Source organism: Gymnoscopelus braueri (assembly GCF_963280865.1).
Source record: "Gymnoscopelus braueri genome assembly, chromosome: 13".
NCBI lineage: Eukaryota > Metazoa > Chordata > Actinopteri > Myctophiformes > Myctophidae > Gymnoscopelus > Gymnoscopelus braueri.
In genome coordinates this window covers 5,365,548-5,389,462 of record NC_137615.1, presented here as the reverse complement: position 1 = coordinate 5,389,462, position 23,915 = coordinate 5,365,548, and the positions used below count along the sequence as shown (strand labels likewise).

The window sequence follows — 23,915 nt, the reverse complement described above, 5'->3', positions numbered from 1 at the left end:
CTAAGGATAAGGATAATTCCTTTAACAGGTCCGTTCATGAAAGTCATTGCTGTCTTGTTTCCAATGAGGGCCTGTGAGCAATTAGGAGTTAAGAGTCTTGCTCAGGGCCTGGAATCGTACCTGGGGCAACCAGGGCCTCTGGCTCCCTAGGCGGGCTCACTAACCACTCAGCTATGGCCGCCCCCAAGTGCACTAGTGTTAGTATCTTTCGATAAGAGTGTCTGCTAAATGCCTATGCTGTAAAATTGTGTAATGTAATGCATTGGTTCTCAAAGTGGGGTCCGGGGACCCCCAGGGGTCCTTGAAGGAGTTCCAGGGGGTCCCCAGCTAAATGATGGATAGTTAGGAACCAAATGGACCCTTATGGGTCTGTAACTCAGAGAGTGTATACAAAAGGAACCAAATGGACCCTTATGGGTCCATTTGGTTCCTTTTGTATACACTCTCTGAGTTACATTAGTTACATAAATTGGCGTCCCAGAGATAGAAATGCCATTAAATGGGGGTCCGTAACCTATTGCACGTCAAACTGGGGGTCCTTGAAATTAAAATGGTTGAAAATCACTGCTAGAGCCATACAAATCTTCTCTTATGGGGGTCCTTGGCAAATTCTTTCAAATGGGGGGCTGATAAGTGTCAATTTGGGGTGCTTGACATGAAAAGGTTTGAGAACCACTGACGTAATGTGTTAACTGTCTTCCTATCAGACACACCGGTGGCAGCACGGGTCGCAAGTTCCTGAGGTTTGTGGACAAGATAGCCAAGTCCAAGTACTTCCAGAAGGCCACGGAGAACGAGTACATCAAGAAGAAGTTCACTGAGATGTCCAACATCTCTCTGCTGCTGGCCGTGGAGGTCCTGGAACTCTCTGGAACTCTGGCCGTCAACATACCACCGCCCCCTACTGACCGGATATGGTACTGACCGGGTCTTTTTCCCTTCACATTCATCTCAATAGAGATACTCAATAAATCTATCAATCAAAGTTTATTAAAGGGATAGTTCACCCCCCAAAATGACTTTTCTTTTCTCGCATTCCTAAGCCAATAATTTGATGACCAGTGGACGCCTATGGTTCCACAGTTTAGAGACAAACCTGACCGAACTCAACACAGGGTTAGTCAGAATTAAAATGATGCTGTTGGCAGAATCAGACAGGACAGCCTACACATGCATCTGTGCATGAGGTTCTGCAGCACAGCGGAGCAGGCGGGTACACCGATACTGACAAACAGTTGACTTGCACTGCTGCATCGTGGCACTTTAAGCAGCAGTCTCATGCCATCATTACAAGCCACATTTTGCACACCAGTGTTGATTTTGACAGCAAGCTTTGATTTCGTTTTAGTCATAGTCTTTGGAATAAAATTCCATTTAGTTTTAGTCATATTTTAGTCATCTGAAATGTTTTAGTGTTGGTCTAGTTTTAGTCAACTAAATATCACAAGATTAAAGTCGACTAAATCTACAGTTGAATTAGTCGACTAAAACGTATGTTGGCGGTGCCTTGATGGCGTAGTAATGGCTGATCTTACACTTGGTTGCATGCTGAAAATAGCCGATCTACAAGCTCAGCGCGACGCGTTGTGAGCTTGTAGATCTGCTATTGTCAGAGCGCAACACCCACGCGCAAGCATAACATGACTTGTCTTTTAGTTCTACTGGATCTCTTCTCCACTAGATCCCTCACTAACATTTTAGTCTAGTTTTTATTTGTTGACGAAATTGCCAATATATTTAGTCTTAGTTTTAGTCATCATAGCTTAGCCTTTGTTTAGTTTTTATTTAGTTTTCCTCAGTGGAAAAAGGTAGTCGACCAACATTTTTCGTCATAGTTTTAGTCGACGAAATTAACACTGCTGCATACTGCCCTTTCTGTAGTGCCGCCACAAGTGGGCAGTATACATAGGTGTGCAAAAAGCTTTGAACAGTGTGGACTTCCCAGAAGCTGAACACATACTAAACACATACTATACTGTTGTGTAGAGCCTGTAGTTCTTTCCTTTAGTTTTAACATTATTTTTTTCTTTCTGTCCATTCTTTACTTTTTTCTCTTTCTTTCTTTCTTTCTTTCTTTCTTTCTTTCTTTCTTTCTTTCTTTCTTTCTTTCTTTCTTTCTTTCTTTCTTGTTGTGTGTCCCTGTCCTCTCAGGTAGTTTCCGGGTTAGGGTTTGTCATTGTTTAGTTTCGTTTCGTTCATTTGAAAAGCATAAACCCCACAAGGTTACAGCAGCTTGAGGACAAACACAACAAAGTCCTAAGACTCATTTCTATTGTGGTCCTCTCACAAGCAACAATGAATAGATTGAATCTATTCATCTTCTTCAATGAAGAAAATACACAAATGCACATCAAATACACATCCACATGATGTTGTCAGCCAGGGAGATACTATTTCGCCTCTAGTGGCTCCAATTGAGATCGTGTATCTTCCTATATTAACCCATTAATACCTGGAACGCATCTGTGTCACTTTGGAATTCTTTGGCTATTATAAAATAGCAGATATACAAGCTCATAGCGCGGCACCGAGTGCCGCGCTATGAGCTTGTAGATCTGCTATTTTTTAAATTTCTTGAAAAACATTTTTTTAGATTTTTTTCAAAAAACGGTTAGGATTTAGAAAAAAAAATTAAGAATCGCCTCAGGTCTTAATGGGTTAACAGTCTTTGGTTATACATTGGTGTCTTTGTGTCTCCTCAGGTACAGCTTCCGGGTCCCCCCCAGGCTGGACCTGCACGTCCGTCCCATGCTGGGGGACAGAGAGGTGACCTTCACCCACGTCACCGAGTGGATCGAGAGGAAGCTGCAGTGTGAGTTCCAGGTCAGTCCAACGAGCCTGTCTGTCTGTCTGTCTGTCTGTCTGTCTGTCTGTCTGTCTGTCTGTCTGTCTGCCTGCGTCTGTCTGTCTGTCTGTCTGTCTGTCTGTCTGTCTGTCTGTCTGTCTGTCTGTCTGTCTGTCTGTCTGTCTGTCTGTCTGTCTGTCTGTCTGTCTGTCTGTCTGTCTGTCTGTCTGTCTGTCTGTCTGCCTGCCTGTCTGGTCAGTCCAACGAGTCTGTCTGTCTGTCTGTCTGTCTGTCTGTCTGTCTGTCTGTCTGTCTGTCTGTCTGTCTGTCTGTCTGTCTGTCTGCCTGCCTGTCTGTCTGTCTGTCTGTCTGTCTGTCTGTCTGTCTGTCTGTCTGTCTGTCTGTCTGCCTGCCTGTCTGTCTGTCTGTCTGTCTGTCTGTCTGTCTGTCTGTCTGTCTGCCTGTCTGCCTGCCTGCCTGTCTGTCTGTCTGTCTGTCTGTCTGTCTGTCTGCCTGTCTGCCTGTCTGTCTGTCTGTCTGGTCAGTCCAACGAGTCTGTCTGTCTGTCTGTCTGTCTGTCTGTCTGTCTGTCTGTCTGCCTGCCTGCCTGCCTGCCTGCCTGCCTGTCTGTCTGTCTGTCTGTCTGTCTGTCTGTCTGTCTGTCTGTCTGTCTGTCTGTCTGTCTGCCTGCCTGCCTGCCTGCCTGTCTGTCTGTCTGTCTGTCTGTCTGTCTGTCTGTCTGTCTGGTCAGTCCAACGTGTCTGTCTGTCTGTCTGTCTGTCTGTCTGTCTCCTGTTGTTCACAGAAGCACTGAAATGGCTTTATCAGCATAAATATCAGCATCAATGTATTATGTATATTTTACAGTAGGCATGCTACAATATATAGTACGGTTAAAAATACAGAGGGGGACACCTTTGATTCATTAGCATCTAATGCACTGGTTCTCAACGTCAGGTTTAGGGACCACTATGGGGTCCAAATGGACACTTACAGCGTTACGGGTCCATTTGGTTCCATTTGTACACTGTCAGAGTTAAATTCACACTGATGATTTATTGTAAAGACTAGGGTCCCAGAGATAAAAACAAAAAACAAAACAAAAAATCAAATGGGGGTCCATGGGCTAATGCATATCAAACTGGGGTCGTTCTTGGAATTAAAACGTTTGAGAATCACTGATCTGGTTTTTTCGTCCGCCCCCTCTCTGCTCTCAGAAAGTGCTGGTGATGCCCAACATGGACGACCTCTACCTGCCCCTGATGACCTCCGGGCTGGAGGACGACGCCCCCCCGTCCCCCCGCCACTCTCCTGCTCCGTCCACCTCCCGCCAGTCGTCCATGGAGTCCCAGGAGTACCTGTCGGAGTAGTAGTATAGCGCCCCCCTGAGGCTGCGGTAGGGGAAATAACCTGGGATGTAATATCCTACTATAATTCTACAAACCTCTGTAGTGGTGAGGCCAAAATGTTGTTCTGCCCGGTTCCCCTCAGTGGCTGGAGCAGTTGATCTGGCACACAGCCATTGACCATTACCATGCGCACGGAACACCCACGCCCGTTTTTTTCGATTTCACCAAATCTCAGCTGTTTATTTAGCGTTTCTGTGTAAAAGAATGTCGCCATGGTTACGGCTTGCCCAGCTGTGGGGTGGCCCGCGCGAGCTATGGGATGAATGGCTCCCGGGGGTTGCCAGATCATGTGCGCATATGGGTATGGAAAAAAATAATTTCACGATTTTTCAAAAATAGCAGATCTACAAGCTCATAGCGCGGCACTCGGTGCCGCGCTATGAGCTTGTATATCTGCTATTTTTGAATAGCCAAAGAAATCTAAATGGATCTTAATGGATTAATTTGTGAGATTTCACCAAATCTCAGCTGTTTATTAGCGTTTCTGTGTAAAAGAATGTCGCCATGGTTACGGCTTGCCCAGCTGTGGGGTGGCCCGCGCGAGCTATGGGATGAATGGCTCCCGGGGGTTGCCAGATCATGTGCGCATATCCCCCCCCCCCCCCACGGGTATGGGCTAGTACCACATAACTATTGTAATATGTGTGTGACTGGCCACTGGCACAACAAATCCATGATGGATTCTGGGAGCTTGGGTACTGGCTTGCTGGCCTCCTCCTCCTCCTCCTCCTCCTCCTCCTGCTCGCCCTGTGTTCTGGTCAGAACCCAGAGGAACCAGAACCTGGGTGGCAAGATACCCGCAGATGGACAACGTATGTAATGTATGGGTGGTACGGTAACCACGGTAACCACAGAGTGGTAGAACTATGCTCTGTGAGAGGGACAGAGGGGGGGGGCAGAGAGAGACAGAGACTGGTGTCACAGCACCCCCTGCTGTTAAGAGAGAGCAGTGGACTGATATGAATGAAAGCACACTTGACTGTTGTGGGATTGTGTTTGTTGAGTATGGTGAGTATTTTTCAATGTATGCCAAAAAAAGAGGTTTCGTGTAAGGCAGTGGTTCTCAAAGTGGGGCGGGGGGTCCTTGAAGGGGTTCCAAGGGGTCCCCATGCAGCAAAATGAGTTAATATACCCCAAAAAAAAGCACTTTATCAGCTATTCAAAAAAAATCTTGCAATGAAATGTGCAAAATGTGGAATATTTTTCAAATCTTTTATCAACACAACCTTTATGGGGGGGGGGTTCCCCTGGCACAAGATATGTTCAGATGGAGGTCCTCAGTCAAATACGTATTAATTTGGGGGTCCTTGACATTGAAAAAGTTTGAGAACCACTGGGTCCAGAATTGGAACAATCGCAACTCTATTGACGGTAGCGGCTCTCCGCTGCGCTCACCAGAGCAGATTGCCGTTTGGTGACTTGACAAAAGTCACCCGTGACAAAAGGCGAAGATGATGATGATGATGAAGAAGCTGTTATTTTAACCCATTAAGACCTGAGGCTGCTTCGAAAAAAAATCTAAATCCTAACTAAATCCTTTTTCTGGAAAAAAAATAATTTCACAATTTTTCAAAAATAGCAGATCTACAAGCTCATAGCGCGGCACTCGTTGCCGCGCTATGAGCTTGTATATCTGCTATTTTTTAATAGCCAAAGAAATCTAAATGGATCTTAATGGTTTAATTTGTGAGTGACTTACATCATGCTCGTCGTAGTGCAAAATGCTTGTATTGATCTGTCTTTGAAAACAAAATAAATTATGGTCCCACGCCTTTGGATTTATTTCCGTATGTTAACGTCACATGCATGCGTGAATAATGATAGTGCACCGCAAGGCTATTATAGTTAACTAATTTAAAAATAATTTAAAATAAAAAAAACATAATAGTTAACCGAAATAAAAATGGTGATTTATACAAACAAAACGTAACTGAAACGGTATTGTGCGTTTACAAAACTATCTAAAACTATAGCTAAAACCAGATGAAATGTCGTTAGTTTTAGTCTTTGGGAATTTCTTTCATATATAAGTCTGGTATTTTGGGTGGATATGAAATCTATCCTCAAGCTATGCCCCGTTTTAAACTGTGAATTCATCATTTGTTTTGTTGAATTTTACTTTTACTCTCTCCTGACGAATGCCAACAAAAAAGAAAGCTGAACAAAAACGGGGCAAAACCTGCTTTTAAAAACAAATTAAAGCTAAACTGAAATGGAAAACAAAAGTTGAAAAAAGAAAAGAATAAACTTATGAAGAATGCAAAACTATGATAACCTTGGTGGTTATTATAGTGTTTTTCTCCTCTAGGCTATACCCTCACACAGTCACAGCTCGTTCACACTATACCAGTGGTTCTCAACCAGTGGTCCGGGGACCACCAGTGGTCCTTGAGTTGGTGACCAAATGGACCCTTTATCAGGTAGATCTTTAACTCTTGAGAGAGTAAAATGAAACCAAATGGACCCTTACGGGTCCATTTGGTTTCATTTTACACTCTCAAGAGTTAAATTACTGTTAAACATCTGCATTACTTAATTAACAAGAAGTCTACACAATTAGAGAATGGAGAAGAATTGTTATTTTGATCAACGTTTGCCTGTTATCTCTCCTATTGGTACCAACATCAATACAACATGGAATTGTGGACAAAATCTCATCCAACGACAACAAAATATTCTACGTTTTGTTTCTGAGAGGCTAAATCTCATCAAACGGTGATGAATCCGTGGCTCAAATGCAAAATAAATAATGGACCTTGATATGAAACGGGTTGAAAACACTGCACTAGACGACTGAAGAACACACACAGTAACTTAAAAAGACAATTTTATTGCAAATCTTTCAGTTTGCCATGTTCTTTAAATTTGCATTTGAAGAAATAAAAAGAGGAAGCAAATTCTGCCTTCTTTGTGTCCGATGGATTTCTTTTTGTTGTAGGTTTAGTCCTCCTCTGGTACCGGCTCTACCGGGATCTTCTTCAGGGCGTCCTTCTTCAACGGGCCCTGTGAACCAAACCAGGGGTCAATAGGTTATATGTTGTTGTTGATCACTTAACCACATGAACCCACAACAACATGATCCCTATTCTGGGGGTGAAAATATATGGGGCGAAAATAGCAGATCTACAAGCTGCAATGTGGTGTTGTGAGCGTGTTGATCGACTCTTTTCAGGTGATTTGGTGTTGAGGGTTAAAAAACTAAAAATGTGAAGGAGCGAACTTACAATAGAGTCCTCGGGGACCACATTATCCAGCGTTTAACTAACTGAGTTTTACAGAAAAATGTCACTGCCAGTGAATCCGAGCGATTTTACTAACCTTTGAAAAATCACGGAATATTTTCCTCATTACAAGCAAGCATCTCGTAGAATCGAAAAAGAAAAAAAAATCCGGTTGCGGTAATCCGTTCCATAGTTGCATGTGGCTTGTTTATGCCAAAAAGCAACAGAAACGGAGATAAACGGAGATTTTTAAATGATGTAATTTGCGGGTCTATCTTTTTCTGGCAGGCAAGGCATCATTCGTAGGTTAGCGAACAGCGCCATCTGGAGGAAAACCACAAAATCTTGTGAAACTCGTCAGTGGCAGGCTGCGCCTTGGCAGAATCTGACGAGAAATATCGTCCGTGGCAGGCAAAGAATTAAAGGGATATGTTTGGGGTCATTTTAACGTCTACTCTGGCTTTTGTGTTTCACCCCAGACAGTTTTTAAGTTGCTTGATTCAGTATTTAGATATTTGATATTCATTTTATCAGACACGCCCCCTTCCTATACAAACCCATTGTAACTTCAAACTCCATTTTAACCATGTTAGATTCATTGAAAACACACATCCTTGGTTCTGGTGACTGACATTGTCCCTCTAATGCGTGAGGGGCCATGTTTAGTACTTTCAGCATGCATGTAATGAAATTCCAACAGGTGCACATGAGGCGTACATGTGCACCTGTTGCGCACGCACGCACACACACACGCACGCACGCACGCACGCACGCACGCACGCACGCACGCACGCACGCACGCACGCACGCACGCACGCACGCACGCACGCACGCACGCACGCACGCACGCACGCACGCACGCACGCACGCACGCACGCACGCACGCACGCACGCACGCACGCACGCACGCACGCACGCACGCACGCACGCACGCACGCACGCACGCACGCACGCACGCACGCACGCACGCACGCACGCACGCACGCACGCACGCACGCACGCACGCACGCACGCACGCACGCACGCACGCACGCACGCACGCACGCACGCACACACACACACACACACACACACACACACACACACACACACACACACACACACACACACACACACACACACACACACACACACACACACACACACACACACACACACACACACACACACACACACACACACACACACACGTCACACACACACTATACACCCACCATGAACGCCCTCTTCTCCTGTGGCGTCTGGAAGCACCCGTGACCAAACTTGGAGGTCGTGTCGATGAACTTGAGCTCAATCTCTTCCTTGTGTTTGCGTGACGTGTGCACACGCATCGACTGTGAGGGGAAACCACACCACATCACCAGAGAAAAGAACAGAAAGAAGTTTACCCCAAAATCAGTGTTGATTTCGTCGACTAAAACTATGACAAAAATCTTCGTCGACTACCTTTTTTCACTGACCAAAACTAAATAAAAACTAAGCTATGATGACTAAAACTAAGACTTAAATATATTGACAATTTCGTCAACAAATAAAAACTAGACTAAAATGTTAGTGAGGGATCTAGTGGAGAACTAAAAGACAAGTCATTTTATGTTTGGTTGCGCTCGGGTGTTGCGCTCTGAAAATAGCAGATCTACAAGCTCGTAGATCGGCTATTTTCAGCATGCAACCAAGTGTAAAATCAGCCATTATGACGCCATCAAGGCACCGCCAACATACATTTTAGTCGACTAAATCAACTGTAGATTTAGTCGCCTAAAATCTTATGATATTTAGTCGACTAAAACTAGACAAAAACTAAAGCATTTCAGATGACTAAAATATGACTAAAACTAAATGGAATTTTATTCAAAAGACTATGACTAAAACTGGATCAAAATGTGCTGTCAGAATCAACACTGCATCAGACGGTACCTTTCTGAGCGTGAGGCAACGTTTCTTGGGGCCGACGACGCAGCCCTTCAGCAAGAGGAAGTCATTGTTCACCTCGCCGTAGTGGGGGAACCCGCCCTACAGGAAACAGGAAGTAGAAAAGACACGCGGGGAGGAGAGAGGACAAGACAGGAAATAGAAAAGACGAAGGTTTTCATGTCATAATGCGTTAAAATGATCGCAAAGATTTGTGTGGGATATGTATTTGTGTTATATTGAAGGTATAGAGAGAACCGAAATGTGACATCACCGCCGCTATGGAGGCTGTTATTCCACTGGGTCAGAGTTGAGTTATTTTTTCTATTGAAAGTATATTAGAGAAATCTTAGATTGCGTCATAAAGAATTAGCTGTAACTGTAATTGTATTCTTGCTCTGTAAAGCACTTTGAGCTGCATTTCATGTCGAAAGGTGCTATACAAATAAAGTTTATTATCATTACGTTTATTATATAAGAACCGCGTTCCAAAAATAAACAAATGGTTTCGGGGATTTTATTCAAGGATATGAAGCATCAAAACTGACGGTGAAAAAATACAAATTTATCCAAAGAGGAAAAAAATGTTTTCCAAACACAGACATTATCAAATGTAACTCAAATGTCATAAACGACACAGAGTCTCATACCTGACAGAATCGTCGGCCTGATTTGTTTATTTTTTGAACACAGCTCTGATATGACACAAATTTCTCTATGGGGATTTTCATTGGAAAAATACGTCACGTGACCCAAGGCTAGAGGGAGTAGAGGGAATGCTCTATAGCATTGGTTTTCAAACCTTTCCGCGCCAAGGACCCCCAAATTGATATGTATGTGGCCGCGGACCCCCACCTGATGTGAAAATACGTTGTGCCAGGGACCCCCAGAAGCAAAGATTTGTGTTAAAAATGTTCGCCTTTAAAGGGTCTACACCATGAAAATCACTTTTTTCTTGTTTTTTTGTATTTTTTGGGGTCCCCAGCGTCTCTTGTACCCAAAAAAATGTTTTTTTTTTTAATTCAGTCATTCCTTCTCATTTCATGGATTTCCAGAATGGGCGTGTCTGAACAGGCGATCTCAGAATGGAAATGTTTATGATGTCACAAACATTAATGATGGCAAACCCAATGTTAAATGAAAAGTGCCCGAATCGCTCCGAAACTTTTTCTACCCCCCCTAAGTGGGGGTCTACGAACAAATACTTCGGGCTCGGATTTTGGCTCCGCCCCCCGGAAGTGGGTGAAACAGGCACCTCAAACACTTGGTGGAATTGTTCAAAAATGTTCAAAGTGTTTTTTTTTCGATTTTGTATTTTTCTTAGATGCTTCTTTTTATGCAGAATTTTTCCTTTTTTTTTATTTTTTTAAATATTCTTTTTAAATATTTTTTTTTATTAACAGACAGAATTGCTCAGTAGCCCCCCCCTGCACAAGAGGACGTTTTGGTATTGCAGCTGAAAGTGCTGTATAAGCCAGAGACAATTGACTTGGGATGAGTATATCTGAGTGATGATTTAGGCTCAAACCTTTTGAAAAAGGTTTGAGGGACATACACCATATGATATTAAATATCAAATATTTTTTTTAAATTCATGGTGTAGCTCCTTTTAAAAAAAAAAAGAGATTGAAGGATTTGCACACATTTACAAGATTTTTCAAAAATGGCAGATCTACAAGCTTGTATAGCGCACGCGGCACTCGCTATGAGCTTGTAAGATCTGCTATTTTTGAATAGCCAAAGTATAAAATATGGATAAAGGGGATGATTGTGACACTTTATTAACACATTTTCCTGGGGACCCCCTGGCTGGTACCCCCGCCCCAAGGACTCCTGGGGGTCCCCGGACCCCACTTTGAGAACCAGTGCTCTATAGAAAGAGGATAGATATGTGCAGTCATGTGGTGCAAGTAGGCCTACCATGGGATTGATGGTCTTCTGGGTGACGTCAAAGAATGTGGAAGCGTTGTTCCGGATGACTTTGCCGTCCTGTATGTGGACTGCCTTACCCATGCGGTACACCTGGGTACAAAAACAGTTTGTCATAACCATTACTGCCACAGGACGCATAATAAACATGATAGGATGTTATTTAATTAGCTGTTAAGCTATTATTATAATGAGTCTTTTAATATGGTTTAACACAGGGGTCTTCAACAGGGGGTCTGTGACCCCTAGGGGGTCCTCAGAGTTACTACAGGGGGGCCACCAAATCTTTGTGTGATTTGATTTTTTTTCTTTTTTACATTAACCACTTAAACCCTAGCATCCCTATTCTGAGGAAAACTTTAGCCGAAAATAGCAGATCTACAAGCTCACAACGCCTCGCGCTGCGAGGCGTTGTGAGCTTGTAGATCTGCTATTTTTGGCAAAGAGGTTTGGTGAAGAGGGGGAAAAAAAGAGCAGACCAAGTAAAAAGAAATAAAGAAAATCTGAAACGCAACTTTATACAATATAGAGGGGGTCCCTGCTTCGTCTCTCTCTCTCAGCTAGGGGGTCCTTGGCCTGAAAACGTTGAAGACCCCTGGTTTAATATTTTTCATCTATAATGACGGGCCCAAAATAGGGATGACCAGGTTGATAGTGGTCCTCATCACAGTGAGAGGAAATCAACAATAGGGTTGCAACAATTAATCAAACCAATCGATTTAGTCAATTATTTAAAAATAATATTGAAATTTAATAATTCAATAAAATAATTGATTAATAATCGATCCCTATCCTGGGCATAACATTATAGGCAAAAACGTAAAGTAAAAAAAAGTTACAATATAATATAGGGTTTAAAGGTATGGTAAGTGATATTTTTGGGTATTTTTTTGTTTTTGTTTTTTGTTAAAAAGGTTAAAGTACTATATTGTGACAGTAATCATTGCTACAGAGCGTTTGTTCGGTCACAGGGGTCTCTCCAGCTCTTTAGTAAACAGAATATAGTACATTTTCAGGTAGGTGACAACATTTAAGCCAATCAGGAGAGAGCACTGAAAATGCATTTTCTGTTTAATAAAGAGCTGGAGAGACATGAGAGACTCCTTTTACTGAACAAACACTCTATAGCAATGAGTACTATCACAATATAGAGCTATTTAACACTTATTTTAACCAAAGTAAATCACTTACCCTACCTTTAAGTGTTTCATGGATTTGTTGATATAGAAAACAGTTTTTTTAAGTGCTTCTAGATTATTCGATTCATCGACAAAGTAATGGATGGTTGCAGCCCCTAATGAAGACTGAACGGACCTTCTTGTTGAGCTCAGTGCGGTGGTGGTAGCCCTTCTGACCGGCACGGGCGATGGTGTAGGAGACGCGGGCAGGATGCCAGGCTCCGATACACGCCACCTTCCTCAGACCCTTGTGTGTTTTCCTGGGCAGCTTCTTGACGTGCCAACGGCTGGTCACGCCTAGCAGGGGAGGAGACACAGACACAGGCAGACATAGTCAACTGTGGTTTGACGGTGTGCGTGTGCGTGTGCGTGTGCGCGTGCGTGTGCGTGTGCGTGTGTGTGTGCCATAGACTATGACTCAGTACTTGACATTACTGTACAAAGTGTATGACAAGCTTGATTTCTCGGGAAACTATAGTTATTAGTTAATATCAAAACAAAAATGACTTATTTTCTATCAATTACATGCCCCATGAAGGCTTGAATTCATGGAGATGTTTTAGTTTTTGTCCTTTGCTATTCCTAAGCCAATAATTTGTAAGATTTGAAAGATGCTAATGTCCCCGGTAGGAGACACAAAGTTGACACTTTGTGTCTCCTACCGGAGCCACCGCTCATCAAATTATTGGCTTAGGAATGTGACAAAAAAAAAAAAAAATCTCCATGAATTCAAGCCTCCAAGGGGTGACTGATCGATAGAATAAAAATCATTTTGGGGGTGAACTATGCCTTTAATACTTCACTGTTGTAAGACAAAATAGGGAAAATAATGAATACCGGTAAACATAAAATGTTGAAATGATGAAATATGGATATACAAGGTTTCCCGTACGACAGTGACGATATCAAACAAAGCCACATAATCATCATCATCATCTTCATCATAACCAGCTCTTCTTCCAGCCAGTGTTGATTTCGTCGACTAAAACTATGACGAAAAATGTTGGTCGACTACCTTTTTTCACTGATGAAAACTAAATAAAAACGAAATAAAAACTAAGCTACGCTTACTAACGCGTCGCAGCGCGACGCGTTGTGAGCTTGTAGATCGGCTATTTTCAGCATGCAAACCAAGTGTAAGATCAGCCATTACGACGCCATCAAGGCACCGCCAACATACATTTTAGTCGACTAAATCAACTGTAGTTTTAGTCGACTATAATCTTATGATATTTAGTCGACTGAAACTAGACAAAAACTAAAACATTTCAGGTGACTAAAATATGACTAAAACTAAACGGAATTTGATTCAAAAGACTATGACTAAAACTGAATCAAAACGTGCTGTGTGTCAGAATCAACACCGCTCCCAGCCGGTATACCTTTGAAGCCGCGGCCCTTGGTGACGCCGATCACGTCGATCATCTCGTCCTGAGAGAAGACGTTGAAGACGGGCACCGGCTGCTCCAGGTGCTCCCGGGCCCAGTCCACCCGGTCTGCCATGGTTCCCCCGTTCAGCTGGATCTCCATGACGTGGGCCTTCTTCTGTCTGAAGGGCAGCAGACGCATCTGGACCACAGGGTGGGGGGTGGGGGTGGGGGTGGGGGGTGGGGGGGGAGAGCAGAAGAGATTCAGAACACTGGTTCTTTCAACCTTTTTTTTTTTTCATTTCAAGGACCCCCAGTTTGATATGCATTACTTGATGCAATGTGATTTGAGAACCGATAGCCTAGGGCACGTGCACAAGTTGGTTGTGAGGGGCCTTCAAAAGGAGGGCCACACAGTTAGCAAGGTATACTGCTCAGTATCAGCTATTATAGGAAGCCGCTCAGTTTGGAGGAGGCGTTGTTTCCTTTACCCATGATTGATGTGTCTGACAAGTATGTCAACTGTATTGTATATGTAAGTAACAATGTTCTGCCTTATAGGCACTTGGTAACTGGCTGTTCTCCTATTGTCTGACTGCACTGGCAGTGTTTATTTGTCCTTTGTACAAGGCATCCTTGTACTTCCGTTTATGTGGACATAAATAAATATTTCAAATGTGTGTGCGTGTGCGTGTGTGCGCACGCCAGGTATTACTATACTTTTGACGTGGAGAAATTGCCTTCCAGTGAATTGAACATTGCATCTGATAGCTCCATTTTACATTTTGACTGTTATGTTCCCAATAAAGACCACCTTGAACCTTGAAGTGGCCCATATAGGTCACGCGTGAGGCAACTTGATGCACAAGTAGACCCCCCCCCCCCCCTCCCCTCCCCCCTGGACATGACACTATATATGTCACAGGGACTTTTTATAGTCTTTGGTATGACCCAGTGTCAGGGCAGACACTCAAACCACAAGCAGTGGTGGAAAGTAACTAAGTACATTTACTCAATTTTGAGGTACTTTTACTTTACTGGAGTATTTCCAATTGTCTATACTTTTACTTCTACTCCACTACATCTCAGAGGCAAATATTGTAATTTTACTCCTCTACAATTATTTGAAAACTTTAGTTACTAGTTACTTTGTAGATATACATTATTACAATAATAATTATAAAACATGCATTAACCACTTTAGCCCCATTTTATACCTAGGCTATTTGAAAATTGCCGATCTACAAGCTCACAACGCGTCGCGTCGCGACACGTTGTGAGCTTGTAGATCTGCTATTTTCAAACATTTTTGTACTGTTACTTTTGGTACTTTAAGTACATTTTGATACCAATACTTTTGTACTTTTACTCAAGTAAATTTTGAATTCCGGACTTTTACTTGTAACAGGGTACTTCTACATTGCAGTATTGATACTTCTAAAACATTTGAGTACTTTTTCCACCACTGACCACAAGGCCACTGAGCTGGCAATCCATTGAAATACAGGTTATTTTAAAGGTCTCACACATACGAGGTTTCCACCCGACAGCCACAATATCTACTTCTATATCGTCCTCTTTTGAATTTACATACGTTTCAAAACGGTCTCTAAACACAACGCGTGTCCCCAGTGTGAATTACTACTGAGGATTTGCTCCTACTCAGCATAAAATCAATAGCAATATCAGTGTCTCCCACAACCACTCTTCATCTGACTCAGTGTTGATTTTGACAGCAAATTTGGATGTAGTTTTAGTCATAGTCTTTTGAATAAAATTCCATTTCGTTTTAGTCATATTTTAGTCATCTGAAATGTTTTAGTTTTTGTCTAGTTTTAGTCGACTAAATATCATAAGGTTATAGTCGACTAAATCTACAGTTGATTTAGTCGGCTAAAATGTATTTTGGCGGTGCCTTGATGGCGTCGTAATGGATGATTTTACACCTGGTTGCATGCTGAAAATAGCCGATCTACAAGCTTGTAGATCTGCTATTTTCAGAGCGCAACAACCGAGCGCAAACCAAACATAAAATGACTTGTCTTTTAGTTCTACTGGATCTCTTCTCCACTAGATCCCTCACTAACATTTTAGTCTAGTTTTTATTTGTTGACGAAATTGTCAAATATATTTAGTCTTAGTTTTAGTCATCGTAGCTTAGTTTTTGTGTGTGTGTGTGTGTGTGTGTGTGTGTGTGTGTGTGTGTGTGTGTGTGTGTGTGTGTGTGTGTGTGTGTGTGTGTGTGTGTGTGTGTGTGTGTGTGTGTGTGTGTGTGTGTGTGTGTGTGTGTGTGTGTGTGTGTGTGTGTGTGTACACGCAGCATTTACTGGCAACATAACGGTTTCCCCCGGGTAGTTAGGGTTAGAGCCAGCAGATTATTTTTAAACTGCTATTTGAAACTCCACACTTGTGGAGTGCCAGCCTCACCTCACCGACAGAGAGGAGAGAGAGAGAGAGGAGAGACGTGTTTGTTTAGCAGTGGTGTAGAGTAACTAGGTACATTTACTCAAGTATTGTACTTAAGTACAATTTTGAGGTCTTTTTTACTTTACTGGAGTATCTCAAATGTTCTGTACTTTTACTTCTACTCCACTACATCTCAGAGGCAAATATTATACTTTTACTCCCACTACAATTATTTGAAAACTTGAGTTACTAGTTACTTTGTAGATTTTGATTATTGTAACAGAGTATTCCTACATTGCGGTATTGATACTTTTACTTAAGTAAAAAAATTGAGTACTTTTTCCACCACTGTTGTTTAGAACTGTGAAGTCAAGTGGTTAGACAGATGAGACGTCTTTTCTTTGCGTGGCATGTGATGAAGAGAATAACATGTTTACCTCTGTCCTTTCCAAAGGGGGGGGGGGGTATATTATTTCCCTGTCATTCACTATTGAGCTGACAAGCCCAGTGGTAGTGTTGGTTTCGTCGACTAAAACGATGACGACAAAAACGAAATAAAAACTAAGCTACAACGACTAAGACTAAATTTATTGACAGTTTCGTCAACAAATAAAAACTAGACTAAAATGTTAGTTAGGGACTAGTGGAGAAGAGATCCAGTAGAACTAAAAGACAAGTCATTTTATGTTTGGTTGCGCTCAGATGTTGCGCTCTGAAAATAGAATTCGTTAGCGCACCGACGAAGATCACCAATGCAGTGGATTTGAACCCTAGACTCCACGGTGGTGGACGGCTACTTTACCCTGCGCTAGCCTAGCTAGCACCCTGTGCTAGTTATATTTTATTAAGATATTCTGCCATACTTATTGGCTTTGAAATGCAAAAGCAATGCGAGAGTGGACTAGCCGACAACAGAGGACTCCTGGATTACATGCCCTCCATTCCCTCCCATCCAGCGTCAGGATCCAGATCTCAGCACTGTTGTCAGCTCCTCTGTCACGCCGCAGTGTGTCTACGTAGGTGGTGTGCCTCCTCTGTCACACCGCAGTGTGTCTACGTAGGTAGTGTGCCTCCTCTGTCACACCGCAGTGTGTCTACGTAGGTAGTGTGCCTCCTCTGTCACACCGCAGTGTGTCTACGTAGGTGGTGTGCCTCCTCTGTCACACCGCAGTGTGTCTACGTAGGTAGTGTGCCTCCTCTGTCACACCGCAGTGTGTCTACGTAGGTAGTGTGCCTCCTCTGTCACATGGCAGTATGTCTACATAGGTAGTGTACCTCTTTCCCCTCAAAGCTGTGCTTTAAGGGTTGGCTCCAACAGTGTCAGTTTGTTCACTACCACAGTTCCGGGTGCCTGACGCAGTGCCCAGCCTCATCCTTCTCGCTCTCTGACCTTGTCCGTGGACCCTCGGGAGGTCCACGTTTCTGATGTGGTCATTAAAACGAGTCCCGGATTGTATCTTTAAATTTGAACTTATTTTCCACACTCTGAGCATGTGTGTGTCAGTGTGTGAGAGGTGCTGCTGGCCTGTACGTACCTGGGTGTGGACTATGACTCTGATGGCTGAGCAGTACTTCTTCATGGAAGAGAAGTCCTTCTCCAGTTGCTTCTTGCCGGCCTCATCCTGCCACTTCTTGCTGTACTTGGTGAAGGCCTTCTTCTTGCCCTTGGCCCTGGAACACAAATTAGCTTCAGTCACAGTCTTTTGAGTAAAATTCCATTTAGTTTGAGTCATATTTTAGTCATCTGCAATGTTTTAGTTTTAGTCTAGTTTTAGTCTACTAAATATCATGAGATTTTAGTTGACTAAATCTACAGTTCATTTAATCGACAAAAAAATATTTTGGTAAGCTCACATCGCGGACCCTTGTTAGCATGTGAATTGGCTATTTTTACTACTTTGCGCAACAGTGTCATACAACAAAGTATAAAATAGGACATCCGGCATTCATTCATGAAGAAATAAATCATGAAAAGATTAAATATGGAGACGAGACACAAATATGGACGATTTGTAGTCTTGACGACCATGCAAAGGTTAAAATGTAATCTAGTTAGCACGTTATTTAGACAGATGCCAGGCTCATTTGTTGACCTAGAATCCTATAGTTTCTATAGTTTCGATGTACAGATTATCATTATTATTATTATTTTATTGTACTTTTTAGAATGATGCTATAAGTTCTTGGTTTACCTGGGATCCTAGATTCCTACTACACTGTCTCTATGCATTTGATCATGTATGTGTGTTTACCTTGCTTACTGTAAGTCAGATAGAGAGCGTCCGCTAAAACGTCTAAATCAGGGGTCTTCAACAGGGGGTCCGGGACCCCTAGGGGGTCCCCAGAGGTACTACAAGGGGTCCACCAAATATTTGTGTGATATGAACTTAGTTTTTTACATTAACCACTTGAACCCTATTGCATCACAATTCTAAGGACAACTTAAGCCGAAAATAGCCGATCTACAAGCTCACAACGCCTCGCGCTGCGAGGCGTTGTGAGCTTGTAGATCGGCTATTTTCGGCAAAGAGAGGGGGGGAAAAAGAGCAGACTAAGTACAGAGTGATAGTTTACTATGTATCGATGGTTTAAGTGGTTAAATGTCTGAAAATACACAGTAACATCTATGGAAAACGCTTTTATCTGCAACACAATTTTATGCAATATATGGTGGGGGGGTCCCTGCTTCATCTCTCTCTCAGAGAGGGGGGGTCCTTGGGCTGAAAACGTTGAAGACCCCTGGTCTAAATTGTAATCATATGTACTGTGTACCAGTTTTTGTAGAATCTCCTCCTGCACTCGTCACTGATGTGCTCGGCGAAGATGGTCTTGAAGGAGCGCAGGCCGCGGATGGTGTCGATGTATCCCACCAGCCCCACCACGATGATGGGCGGGGTCTCGATGACCGTCACCGCCTCCACCTCCTCTCGCTTGGCCTGCTCTGTTGAACGGGGGACAAGCACAGAGAGAGTGCCGCGCTATGAGCTTGTAGATCTGCTATTTTTTTTTTTAATCTTGAAAATGTGTGCAAATCTTTGAATGTAGCTCACAACTGCGACGCGTTGTGAGCTTGTAGATCGGCTATTTTCTGCATGCAACCAAGTGTAAAATCAGCCATTACGACGCCATCAAGGCACCGCCAACATACATTTTAGTCGACTAAATCAACTGTAGATTTAGTCGACTATAATCTTATGATATTTAGTCGACTAAAACTAGAGAAAAAAAAAACAAAAAAAAATCTGATGATGAAAATATGACTAAAACTAAATCAAAATGTGCCGTCAGAATCAACCCTGCTTGTGGGTCATGTTTATACATACTGGCCGCGGTGCGGTGCACCTCACGGAGGGTGTGGGTCATGCCGGCCTTGTAGCCCATGAAGGCACTGAGGTGAACGGGTTTGCTGGGGTCGTCCTTGGGCCAGGAGCGCGGCCTCCCTATGTGCTTCCTGCTGCGCTTGCGGGGCAGGAAGCCCATGTGCCCATGGCGAGGCGCCTCGAACTTACGGTGAGACTGGCGGGGAAACATACACACACACACATACAAAAGTTTTATACAGTATTTATTGTATTTCTTTTAATTTACCTACTGTATATGAGTAATATACGGTAGTCTGTCTGCCATATGGCGGTGCTTTGTATTGTAATGTCCTTTTATGTCTGTCTTTTCTTGTGGACCCATGTAACCTGCCTGCAGTGGTGGAGAGTAACTAAGTACATTTTACTTAAGTACTATACTTAAGTACAATTTTGAGGTATTTTTTACTTTACTGGAGTATTTCCAATTTCCAATACTTTTACTTCTACTCCACTACATCTCGGATCCAAATATTGTCCTTTTACTCCACTACAATTATTAGAAAACTTTAGTTACTAGTTACTTTGCAGATATAAATGATTACATTATAAAACATACATTAACCACTTTAGCCCTATTTTATACCTAGGCTATTTGAAAATAGCAGATCTACAAGCTCACAACGCGTCGCATCGCGACACGTTGTGAGCTTGTAGATCTGCTATTTTCAAACATTTTAGTACTTTTACTTTTGGTACTTTAAGTACATTTTGATACCAATACTTTTGTTCAAGTAAATGTGGCATTCCTGGCTTTTACTTGTAACAGAGTACTTCTACTTTGCAGTATTGATGCTTTTACTTACATTTGAGTACTTTTTCCACCACTGTATATATTGGTATCCAATATTTTTTCTGTTTACTTAAGAGACGGGAGCTCCTGTTACTGAACAAACACTATAGCAATGAATACTAACATAATACAAAGCTTTATCTTTAACCATAATAATTACTCCACAGGGAGTAATTTTTGAAAAAAGGTTTAAAAATGTTTTGCGACAAATGTTTGTGACAAAAGTGATTTACGGCATTCGACCCCTATTCATGACAGTGAGGCTCCAGTGTGCACAGAGGGCCCACATGCCATTCTGGGCTCACGCCCAAGAAACAGATGTCAGGAAGAAGAGATCTAGCTGCCGCTTGTATTTTGAGAATGAATAGAGGCATGACTGTGCTCTTAACAGCTACACGCGGTCACTGTCCGTCAAGCGTACAACAGGTTTTTGTGAAGGAACGCCACTCTACACAGTATCAATCATCTGTCCACCCAGTCAGGAATGACATGTGTTGCTGTCCATCTTTTTCTTTCTCCAAACTGATGTGTTTGAGACAAGTAAATAGAACTTTCCTCTGTTTTACATAGTCAAAAGTTATTTTGCAGTTTACATATTCAAGTTCTTTTAGGAATTACGAAAAGTTAAAGGTAGGGTAAGTGATATGTTTTGGTAAAAAATGTTTTTGTTAAAAAGGTTAAAGTACTATATTCTGATAGTAATCATTGCTACAGAGCGTTTGTTCGTTCACAGGGGTCTCTCCAGCTCTTTAGTAAACAGAATGTATGTACATTTTCAGGTAGGTGACACATTTTAAGCCAATCAGGAGAGAGTACTGAAAATGCATTTTCTGTTTAATAAAGAGCTGGAGAGACATGGGAGACTCCTTTCACTGAACTTATAAGACTCTATAGCGATGAGTACTATCACAATATAGAGCTATTTAACACTTATTTTAACCAAAGTAAATCACTTACCCTACCTTTAAATACTTTTTTCTCTACTATTCTTGTTATTATTGTTACTACATTGCCGGGGAATCAAAAACCATAAAGAATGAGTAAAGAATTGTACTCTTGCGTACTTGCATATAAGATATAACCTTACAAATCTTCAATATTGAAAATACTTGACATAAAAAAAAGAGTTTAACAGCATATACTGTATCATGCAAACAAGGGGGCATGCGCACAAGTCCCATTAAGAAGCATAGCATGAATTATTTCTTAAAGGAGGAGTTCACCCAAAAAATGACTTATTTTCTATCAATTGCACACCCCATGAAGCCTTGAATTCATGGATTTATTTTTGTTTGTGTGGCATTCCTAAGCCAATAATTTGATTATAATAAATTTGTCCCCATTGATTCCGGTAGGAGACACAAATGCATTTGTGTCTCCTACCGGAATCAATGGGGCTAAATTTATTATAATCAAATAATAAAGGAAGGAATGCGACAAAAACAAAAAAAAATCCATGAATTCAAGGCTCCATGGGGTGAGTAATCCATAGAAAAAAAGGTATTTTGGGGGTGAACTACTCCTTTAAGCAAGACAGATAGATGTCTTGTCTGTCTTGCACGTACATGTGTGTCATTTCATTATTCTCAGAAAATAAAAAGTCTGTTATGGGATTATTTTAGAGACAGCTGGATGATTCTACGGCGCAGACCAAACGATAACAGAAAAGGCAAATCTACACGGGAACCACGTGCAAGAAAGCAGTCGCCATTTTCACCAATAGTCCATGTGGTCTCATCTTAGACCACCGGGACCAGAAAGTCTGCAAAATCCTGATTGTTAATTTTAAAATTTTAATTTTAAATTAATAGAAAAAAAAGAAATATCGAATGTAACGCTGGAAGTGTACAAAATGGAACCAAATGGAAGGGTCCATTTGGTTCCATTTTGTACACTTGCCAGAGTAAAATGTACTTGTAAAGTCGTCAAATCCAAACAAATTCAGATAACCATAGAAGCCACGAAAACAAACACACGCACACACACAAACACACACACACAGAGACAGAGACAGAGTTTTTTTTAAAGTGGACACTGAGGTGTCCCCTGGTAAAAAGAAAAACAAGGTCAAAGACGAGATAGATATGAGCACTGACCATGTCTGTGTGTGTGCCTTCGTCCAGGCGAGGCACGGAAAGAGAGAGGAAAGAGTGCTGATGTCAGATGTCATGCTTAAGACGATACTCTCTCTCTCTCTCTCTGGGCTCTGATTTGGTGGGTGGCCCGAGTCGAGGAGCCATATTCACTTTCAAACTTGGTCATTGCTGCCAAGAAAGGGGGGGGGGGGGGTGAGGGGTTTTGGGGGGAGGGGGGGAGGGGGGGGAGGGGGGAGGGGGGGGCAACACCCCCATAAGGTCCGGGGGCAGGTCAGGTGGTGCGTGGGGACCGGAGGCCCAGTGTTCAGGAGGAGGGTGAGAGGGAGGAGTGGCTCTTTTTAAGACTGAGGAGAGGAAAAAAAAGATAAGACATCAGGGGTGCCTGGAGGCTCAGTCAGTTTAGTGCATGTGGTTCTCTTAAATGGGGGAACCCCCCTCAAGGGGTCCTTGAGGGGGGTTCCAGGGGGTCCCCACTCCCCAGTGAAATGAGGGACAGTTTAATTTGGTACATGGTGCATTTATAATAGCGCCTTTTAACCAAAGCGCTTAAAATGTTGCATTACGTTCACCCGCTGATACACTGATGGTGGAGGAAGCCATGCAAGGCACCGACCTGCTCATCGTGAGCAGTTTGGGGTTTAAGCGTCTTGCTCAAGGACACTTTGACACTAACACAGGAACCGAACCGGGAACCTTCCGATTCCCAAGCGGCCGCTCTCTAGTCTCTACCTCCTGAGCCACTGCCGCCCTCCTGGCTAGAAGTTAAAGGAATAGTTCACCCCCAAAATGACTTTTTTTCCTATCAATTAGTCACCTCACGGAGACTTGATTCATTTGTTTTGTTTTTGTCGCATTCCTAATCCAATGATGACGGGCAGCGGTTCTGGTAGGAGACACAAAGAGTCTCCTTTGTATCTCCTACCGGAACCGCTGCCTACCGGTCCGCTGGTCATCAAATTATTGGCTTAGGAATGCCATTAAAACAAAACAATATCCATGAATTCAAGTCTCCATGGGGTTACTAATCGATAGAAAAAAATATTATTTTATATTAGTATAATATAGTATATATAGTATTATTTTGGGTGAACTATCCCTTTAAGTCAATGAGACAATGTATATGAATGACTATAGGTTTCACGCTCTCCATTGTTATTTAGACAGATCACAGATAGCAGAATTGTGATCTAAAGTGAATCTGATAACAAACATCTGGCTGGGATCGCTGACACAAACTTTTCACATGGGATTCGCAGCCTAAAGTTGTTGGAGAACCACTGAGTTAATGCACACAATGACTCCTTTACAAGGACCCGAGTTTGAATCCGACACCGACACCTGTTATGTCTCACATGTCTCCCTTCTCTCTAATGTCGTTCTCCTGTCTCTCCACACTCCGATCTACAAGCTCAAACTCAAGCTCAAAACGCCTCTGTGATGATGGGCTTTGAGCTTGTAGAT

The 23,915-nt window shown here is 42.5% G+C and overlaps 4 protein-coding genes across 4 annotated transcripts in view; 2 read left to right on the top strand and 2 right to left on the bottom strand.

The window, feature by feature from the left end:
• LOC308099360 (testis-expressed protein 2-like) overlaps nucleotides 1-4,155 on the top strand; it is a gene marked incomplete at both ends in the record, with an annotated part of 35,134 nt that extends 30,979 nt beyond the window's left edge. The window contains 3 exons of the mRNA XM_080448105.1: nucleotides 708-917; nucleotides 2,703-2,823; nucleotides 4,003-4,155. Coding sequence (XP_080304231.1) covers nucleotides 708-917; nucleotides 2,703-2,823; nucleotides 4,003-4,155 — 484 coding nt within the window. The remainder of the gene's footprint in view (nucleotides 1-707; nucleotides 918-2,702; nucleotides 2,824-4,002) is intronic.
• hagh (hydroxyacylglutathione hydrolase) overlaps nucleotides 1-7,240 on the bottom strand; it is a 140,168-nt gene extending 132,928 nt beyond the window's left edge. The window contains exon 1 of the mRNA XM_080445933.1: nucleotides 7,228-7,240. The gene's annotated coding sequence lies outside the window, so the exon portion shown is untranslated. The remainder of the gene's footprint in view (nucleotides 1-7,227) is intronic.
• Nucleotides 1-23,915, top strand: part of LOC308097838 (uncharacterized protein) — a 199,274-nt gene that overhangs the window by 165,597 nt on the left and 9,762 nt on the right. The gene's annotated exons all lie outside the window — the stretch shown is intronic.
• LOC308097837 (large ribosomal subunit protein uL3-like) lies at nucleotides 7,005-22,557 on the bottom strand. The gene is made up of 10 exons (XM_080445929.1): nucleotides 22,455-22,557; nucleotides 19,530-19,722; nucleotides 18,979-19,147; nucleotides 17,742-17,877; nucleotides 13,816-14,002; nucleotides 12,570-12,730; nucleotides 11,247-11,348; nucleotides 9,333-9,428; nucleotides 8,630-8,749; nucleotides 7,005-7,197 (listed from the first exon to the last, which is right to left on the bottom strand). The coding sequence occupies exons 1-10, from the start codon at nucleotides 22,455-22,457 to the stop codon at nucleotides 7,135-7,137; spliced, it is 1,230 nt and encodes a 409-aa protein (XP_080302055.1). The 5' UTR covers nucleotides 22,458-22,557; the 3' UTR covers nucleotides 7,005-7,134.